Raw genomic sequence first — 8542 nt, forward strand, 5'->3', positions numbered from 1 at the left:
AAATACAAACCTTTGGTGTACCAACGATGACAACTTCACTACCCCCCATTGTATTATTTGATTTGGAGTCAGACATGAGCAAAAACCAATAAGCAATTGGTCCAGTACTTATAGATGACTAGTATATCCATTGGGAGCAACATCCAAAGCTCCAACGGCTAGTCACTAATAACCCTTGGATCCCAACCGTTGGATTTGGACACGTGTCATTAGTTTTTGTTAAAAAAAAATCGTGTGTGGCACGCGTGAGGGGTATTTAGGCCATTTTGAAATTATGAGGAGAAAACCCTACGGAGCAGTTAAAGCTGACCAAGTCAACTGATAGAATTGGGGCCAAAAACGAATTACGCAACTTACAGGAGCCAAACGCTGAATCCCTATTAAAAGTGGGGCCAAAAACGAATTAACCCAAGATATTACCAGGATAAACACAAAGATAAAGGATTACCAAGATAAACACATATGAGGAGGTGTCCCATATGGGCTAAATGGTGGGCATCCATATAAGCCCACATATTTCATAACACTTCCCCTTGGATGTCCACCATTCTTGTGGAAATTCTGGTGGATGCATTTTTTGTAGCATTCTTCTGGATGCTCTATAACTATCAAATGAAAGTTGACTCATTAAAACCTTGCTAAGGAAAACCCAATGGGAAAAAACCAAAGCAGAGAAAAAAGAGTACAACATTACTCAGAATCATTGTGAACGGCGAGAATATTGCCTTATTAAAATCTTTACTAGGAAAACCCAGTGGGATAAAACCTAGATAAGGGAAAAGAGTACAGTGCATATGTCCCGGGACACATTCTTCAGGATGCTCCCCCTGTTCTATTACTCCCCCTGATAGAGACAAGTCTTTATATGGTTTGGTGCATGTGGTGAACTCTGCGCATGCCGATCCTATATACAAGCTTTTGAAATGTATGCTTCAGTAGTGATTTAGTGAAGAGATCAGCAAGGTTGTCACTGGAATGAACTTGCTCGACCTTAATCTGCTTCTTCTTCTGAAGCTGATGAGTGTAAAAGAATTTTGGTGCAATGTGTTTTGTCCTGTCTCCTTTTATAAATCCTTCTTGAATTTAGGCTATACAAATTGCATTATCCTCATAAATAATGCTGGGAACACCTGTTATAGAAGGTAATTGACAAGAACTACAAATATGTCCAATTAACAACTTTAGCCATACACATTCACGACTAGCTTCATGAAGAGCTAAAATTTCAGAATGGTTAGAGGAAGTTGCCACTAAAGTTTGTTTAGTGGAACACCAACAAATGGCAGCATTACCACTAAAAAATACATAATCTGTTTGGGAGCGACACTTGTGAGGATCTAATAGAAATCCTGAATCTGCATATCCCACAAACTTGGAACTTTTAGAATCCTTTAACTAAACAAACCTAAATCCGTGGTTCCACGTAGATATCTTAAGACATGTTTTACGCCGTTCCAGTGTCTTTTAGTAGGCGCTGAGCTGTACCTGGCTAAAAAATTTACAGAAAAAGAAATGTCCAATCTAGTGCATTGTGTTAGATACATTAATGCACCAATTGCACTCAAGTATGGTACTTCAGGACCCAATACTTCTTCATTTTCTTCTTTGGGGAGGTATGGGTGTCTTTCTCTGTATTTAATGACCGGACGACCATTGGGTACTTAATGGATGTGGCTTGTCCATATGAAAATGTTTCAAAACATTCTCGGTGTAATTAGTTTGGTAGACTAATACACCACTAGAACTTCTCTCGATCTGCAAGCCGAGACAAAGTCTTGTTTCCCCAAGGTCTTTCATCTCAAATTCCTTCTTTAGGTATTGAGCAGTTATCTCGAGCTCTTCCGGAGTTCCAATCAAATTTATGTCATCCATATAAATGGCTAGTATTGCAAATCCATTTAAGGATTTCTTTATAAAGACACATGGGCAAATTGCATTATTTGCATACCCTTCCTTAGACAAATATTCACTAAGACGATTCTACCACAATCTTTTCGGATTGTTTCAAACCATACAATGAACATCTTAGTTTAATTGAGTACGTACTCCTTGATTTTACTTCAGGCAAACCAAATCCTTTAGGGATTTTCATGTAAATATTTTTGTCTATGTCTCCATAAAAGTAGGCAGTCACTACATCCATGAGTCTCATATCTAAGCTTTCTGAAACTGCTAAACTTATTAGATATCTAAAAGTTGTAGCGTCCATAACAGGAGAGTATGTTTCTTTATAATCAATCCCAGGTTTCTGCAGAAAACCTTGTACCACAAGACGTGCCTTATATCGAGAAATTTCATTTTTCTTGTTTCGTTTTCGAACAAACACCCATTTGTAACCTACAAGGTTAACACCTTCTGGGGTTTGTACTATAGGTCCAAATACACCACGTTTATTGAGAGACTATAATTCTGCCTTGATGGCAACTTCCTATTTTGGCCAATCAGATCTTTGTCGACATTCTTTTATACTATGTGGTTTAGTTTCGTCATTGCCCTTGGATATTTCAGTAGCTACCGTATATGTAAATACGTCATCGATGGTCATATCCTTTCTGTCCCACACTTCTCCCAAATACGCATAGAATATTGAGATCTCATCATTTTCTGGTACCATTTCCTCTTCAGGGGTTTCCATAGTTAATTCGTTCATAACCTCTATCGGGGTTTTAGAGGAAATAGGTGTTTCGTGCATAACCTCTTCTAGAGTGTTTTGCATAACTTCTTCTAGAGTATTATTGTGGTATAATTTTTCAGTGGACCTCCTCTTCCGGGGAGCCGAGTCCTTGGAGCCTATAGGTCTGCCACGCTTCTGGCGTTCAATAGATTCATTTCCAGGTGTATTCATAGCTGGAACATGTGACCTAGTCACTTTTTATGCATCATTGAATGTATTAGGCAATTTATTTGCAATTTCTTGTAGATGTTATATTCTCCTAACCTCATATTCACACTGAGGAGTTTTGGGATCTAGATGAGACAGAGTGGGAGTATTCCACTTCAATTCTCGTCGTCCTTCTGGAATGGGTTGTCCTGCTAGGACAAGGAGCTCTTCAAGAACTTTTTTATCTCCCCTAATGGCGGGAATACTGTCTCATCAAAATGGCAATCTGCAAAGCGTGCAGTAAACACATCTCCGGTCATTAGTTCTAGATACCGAATAATAGAGGGAGAGTCAAAACCAACATAAATCCCCAACCTTCGTTGGGGGTCCATCTTAGTGCGCTGAGGTGGTGGGATGGGGACTTGAACCGCACATCCAAACTTGCGCAAGTATGAAATATTCGGTGGATTACCTGTGACAAGTTGTGTAGGAGAAAATTTGTGATAGGCTGTAGGCCTAATCCTTATTAACATTGATGCATGCAAGATATCATGTCCCCAATTCAAGTATTAATTGGTAATCTAGATTGCATAAGTAGTGGCCTTGCTATAAGTTGAAGGCACTTAATGAGAGATTCAGCCAAACCATTTTGTGTGTGCACATGTGGAACGGGATGCTCAACATCTATCCCTATGGATGAACAATAGTTATCAAAAACTTAAGAAGTAAACTCAGCAGCATTATCAAGCCTTATAGACTTAATAGATTGGTCAGGAAAATGAGCTCTAAGTTTAATGATTTGGGCCAATAGACGAGCAAAAACCATATTTCTAAAAGAAAGAAAGCTAACATATGTCCAACGTGTGGAAGCATCAATGAGGACCATGAAATACCGAAAAGGTCCACTGTGAGGATTTATAAGGCCACAAATGTCACCTTGTATCCTTTGAAGGAAAGTTGGTGATTCTATAGTTATCTTTTTTTTTTTGAAATGATGCTGGAGTTGGGCAGACTCCCACCTGTATTAAAGCCTCAAATAAGTTGAAGTTACATATTCCTCTACAATAGTACTTAGAGCATTACAAAGGGGAGGAATGAAACAAATGTAATCTTGACACAAGAGGGAGAGCTTAGCTAAATGATCAGCAGCTCTATTAACCTCTCTATACACATGGGTGAACGAAATGTCAGAAAGACTTGTAGAATATCTCCTAATGGCAGCAACCACATTTAAGCAATGCCATGGTGTAGTCTCCACACTTTTCAAAATTTGAATAGCTCTCATAGAGGCAGATGACACCATTACTTTGCTAAATCTCCTACTAACACACTCACTCAATCCCACCTCAATTGCCTTCAACTCTTGAAATAAGACTGACTTGGTACAACCACCACCTGAGTAGGCAAAAACAACCTCTCCATTTTTATCTCTGGCTATACCTCCATAGCTTGCTCTATGAGAATTCAGGGAACCATCTCTATTCAATTTTATATACCCTGGTGGAGGTTTGAGCCATCTACATTGTTGAATCTGCCTTTGCTTGTACTTAAAAGTTAATCCAAGTCTCTCTGCAACCACTCGAAGCTTGATAGAATCAGTTATTTCGTCGACCTTTACTTCCAAATAGCACTTCATATCAGTCATTATCATCCTGCTGACATCCCTAGCATCCATAGAAGCCCCTTCAAACCTTCTGTTGTTGCGCTCCTTCCATATATATCCAATCATGGCACAGACAAACACTTTATAGAGCTCTACAATTGTAGACTTACCTCGCACAAGATTGAGAATATAACACCATTCCTTGTTTGAATGATGCACCAGATTGCCTAATCCTAGTTCATGTTTAACTGCAGCCCAAACTATTTTAGAATAGGGACAATCAAAGAACATGTGCTTGGTATTTTCATTACTATTGTTACATAAGCAGCAAGAGAAGGAGTTCAGGACTTTCTTATGGATAAGTCTATCTTGAGTAGGTAAACTACTCGAGAAGAGTTGCCAAGCATTAAAAGAATATTTGGGAATCACCAATTTTCCCCAGACCAGTCCAAACCACTTCACTTTTTGTCTAGTCCTTCTTAAGCTCTGGTATGCAAATTTAACAGTGAAGTCACCTATTGCAAACTCAGTCCAAACTATCTGGTCCTCGTGAAGCTCATGAAAGATTTCAGTGCTCAAGATATTGGATTTGAGTGTACCATCTGGAAGATTAAGGACTAGAGAATTCCATTGGCCTTGTTCCATCAATTCACTAACTTTTGCATCTTCTGGTAAGGAGATAAGAGCTCTAGCTTCAATATTATAGTACAATGGCGAGCCCATACGCCATATGTCATGTCATAGGAATGTCTGAGAACCTTTTGCAATGATATATCTGATGAATCTCTGAGCATGCTTCCTATTCTTTAAAATGGACCTCCACGACCAAGAACAGTCTCTAGGGATTGTCATCATCCAAAAGTATTTGGATTTAATTTGTTCCTTCCAAATCCAACAATTCCATAGATTATTCTCTCTTCTTGCTATCTTGTAAATGAGTCCACATAAAGCACTTCTATTCCAAATAATTGGATCCACTATGCCTAGTCCACCTTCTTGCTTACTATACAGTAAATTCTCTATACAAGTCTGATGCATCTTTTTTTCCATTAGAGAACCACTCCAAAGAAATTTAATGCATATCTGAGAAATCTTAAGCAATACACTCTTTGGTAGAAGGAAAGTTCTAGTCCAGTATGAGTGAAAAGAGGAGAGAACTAACTGTATGAGTTGAAGCTTTCCTGCATGGCTCAAGTGAATAGATTTCCAGTTTGTGATTTTGCCAGTGAATTTCTCAATAAAAGAGAGACAATCCTTGATACTTAGCCTGGGTGAAACCAGTGGAAGGCCCAAGTATTTAAGAGGAGGATTAGTAACTTGAACTCCAAGTATATCGGCAAGGGCTATACCATCATCAGAAGAAATACTTCCAGTGAGCATAGAAGATTTATTAAAATTAATATGAAGCACAGTAGCTATAGTAAATAATGATAGCAAATCTTTTATGGCTATAATAGAATCCATATTCCCTTTAGTGAATAAGAGAACATCATCTGCAAAGCATAAATGAGTAATCTTTGAGCTCAAGCATTTAGGGTGGGCCATAATAGTCTTGTTAAGAAAGCTTTGCACCAGGAGAGAATTCAAGATTTCCATAATGATCACAAAAATATATGGAGACAAAGGGTCACCCTATCTTAGGCCCCTCTTGCCTTGGAAATAACCATGCGGGGCACCATTGACAATGACTGAGAAGAAAGGAGTTGAGTTGCAACTAGTTAACCAACTCTTGAACTTTAGAGGAAAGCAATAAGCATCCAACATGTAAGAAATAGATCTCCAAGAGATAGTGTCATATGCTTTCTGGAGGTCAACCTTAACTGCACATCTGGGGGAGCCATGTTTCTTAATGTAGCTTCTTAGAAGTTCATGAGATAGTAGAATATTCTCTTGAATGCATCTCCCTGGTATGAAAGCTAACTGGCTAGGAGCAATGAGCTTATCCATAAAAGGTTGTAGTCTTTGAGTAAGAAACTTGGCTACACACTTGAACAGAACATTAGTACATGCAATGGGCCTAAAATCACCCACTTTAATGGGTTTTTGAATCTTAGGTTCTAATGTAATGAAAGTAGAATTTATGCTTTGTGGAATATAATTATGTTGTAGCATGTACATGACAGAATTCACAAAGTCATCACCTACTATATTCCAACATTTCTTGAAGAAAAAAAACATTATACCCATCAAGACCTAGGGCTTTGTTATCCTCCATACTAAAAAGAGTTTCTTGTATCTCATTAGAGGTAACTACTTTCTCAAGTTCATCAGCATCAAAGGAGGATATAGTACCTGAGATATGCAAGTTGCTAAAGAATCCAGGATCACAAGAGATAGCAGAATCCAAACCCAGCATAGAGTGGTAGAACCTCACAAATTCAGAAGATACTATAGATCAGGATCATTTAATAAGTTACCACCATCATTTTCATTAAATTGTTAAAAAAAATAAGCATTACACTTATCATTAAATTGTAGCCAGTCGCAATCAGCCTTCTGCCTAAGATCAGCTTGTTCCATCTTTGCAAGTTGAATATAAGTGGTTCTGGCTAGATATTCTTACTGAGATAGAGTAGCATATGTAGGGGAGAGTTGTAAAAGATTTTGAACTCTATATAGATGCTCTTTTACAGCTAGGACTCTAGCTGCAAAGTTAGAAAACTTGCCTCTAGACCACCCTCTTATAGCTTTCTTAAGGATTCTGAGCTTGGCATTAAGGATATAAACTGGATTGCCAACTAAATGAACAGACCAAGCTTGAAGAAGAACCTCTTGAAATTCTGGATGCATAAGCCATATATTGCAAAATCTGAAAGGCATATGAGATTTTCTTGAGTTATACCACTTAATAGAAATATAAGAGTGGTCAGATAAACCTGGAGGTTTGAAAACAGCTTCAGATAGGAATAAGTTGGTCCAAGCAAAGTTAAGCAGACATCTATCAATCTTTGACATTTTTGGAGATTGTCATCAGCATTATTCGACCAAGTGAAAAAACTACCCAAAAATTTTAAATCTGTAAGACCAGTGGAACTCAAGCAATCCATAAAACCCTTTGTTTCCCTTAGGTGAACTGCAGCACATCCCACACGTTCATGAGAAAAAAGAACATTATTGAAATCGCCTGTAACACACCATGGTTCTAAAAAGCAAGTACTTTGATCCTTGAGAAAGTTCCATAATGAAGTTCTTTCATTTCTATCATTGCTGGCATATACTACGGTCAGAAAGAACTTTGTACCATTAGTAAGACTTGTCACCCTTGTGTGTATACATTGGCGAGTTTCAGAAAGTTTCTCAACTCTAATGAATTTTGAGTCCCAGCATATCCATACCCTTCCAGTGGGGTCACTATTATAATTATCACAAAAAGACCAGCTAGGACAAGTTCTTATAGCATCATACTTATCCAATCTAACTTTGGTTTCCAAAAGTCCTATAAGACAAAAATCATTAGAAGTTTTTAATTTACTTACTTCTTTAGCTTTAATAGAGTCATTCATACCTCGAACATTCCATATTCCAATTGGTTTTATCATCATCAGTGCTTTTTGTTTTTGCTTCTTCGTGACCCTTCATGTCTGGTCTTACTCTGCTTAGGACTACCCTCCTGCTGGATGGTTTGATTCACACTACCTTCCACTAGGTTCCTCGATCTGTTGTCTTTGATTCCTTGTGGTACTGGACTGAAAACTACCTGAGATTCCGCTTCTGGTGTTTTGCCTTTCTCTATTCTAGCTTCATAAGTATGATCAGAAAAATAGTCCTTCTCACTAGCTGTAGATTCACTTCCAAAAAATTCAGCATGAGCCTCTTTAGCATTGAGGAAAATATGGGGATCATTAGGATCATCCTCTGATGTAATTTGTATATTACTATCAATCACACACTCAGTTATGTAAACGACATCCCTTAGTTCAGCATTTGCATTTTGTACCTCCTCAACAACATTGTCAGTATTGATTGTTGGTGTTGTAGGTGTAGGAAGGCTGCTACTAGTTGGCAAAATCATAAGAGGTGGAGTAGGCCTAACCTCGGAGGAGTTTGAGTGGATTACAATAACATTGTTACCAGTAGCACTAGGAAGAACTTTAGTGTCATTTTTGGATTTTATTCCA

At 38.1% G+C, this 8542-nt stretch overlaps 1 protein-coding gene across 1 annotated transcript; it reads right to left on the minus strand.

Moving 5' to 3' along the window:
• Window positions 1–5162: 5162 nt before the first annotated feature.
• LOC147491497 (uncharacterized) lies at window positions 5163–6944 on the minus strand. Its single transcript, XM_086567260.1, has 4 exons — window positions 6884–6944; window positions 6608–6812; window positions 6077–6252; window positions 5163–5917 (listed from the first exon to the last, which is right to left on the minus strand). Exons 1-4 carry the CDS (start codon window positions 6942–6944, stop codon window positions 5163–5165), a joined length of 1197 nt encoding a protein of 398 aa, XP_086423386.1.
• Window positions 6945–8542: the final 1598 nt, after the last annotated feature.

This window comes from Coptis chinensis, chromosome 6, assembly GCF_015680905.1.
Source record: "Coptis chinensis isolate HL-2020 chromosome 6, ASM1568090v1, whole genome shotgun sequence".
NCBI lineage: Eukaryota > Viridiplantae > Streptophyta > Magnoliopsida > Ranunculales > Ranunculaceae > Coptis > Coptis chinensis.

Bases quoted from the DNA above. Each gene is read 5' to 3' on its own strand.
- LOC147491497 (XM_086567260.1), bottom strand. From the start codon at position 6,944: ATGGAACAAGCTGATCTTAGGCAGAAGGCTGATTGCGACTGGCTACAA. The intron at 6,813-6,883 runs GTAATGCTTATT...CCTGATCTATAG, and splicing joins GCTACAATTTAATGATAAGT to TATCTTCTGAATTTGTGAGG. The intron at 5,918-6,076 runs GCAAGAGGGGCC...TATGCTTTGCAG, and splicing joins CCCGCATGGTTATTTCCAAG to ATGATGTTCTCTTATTCACT.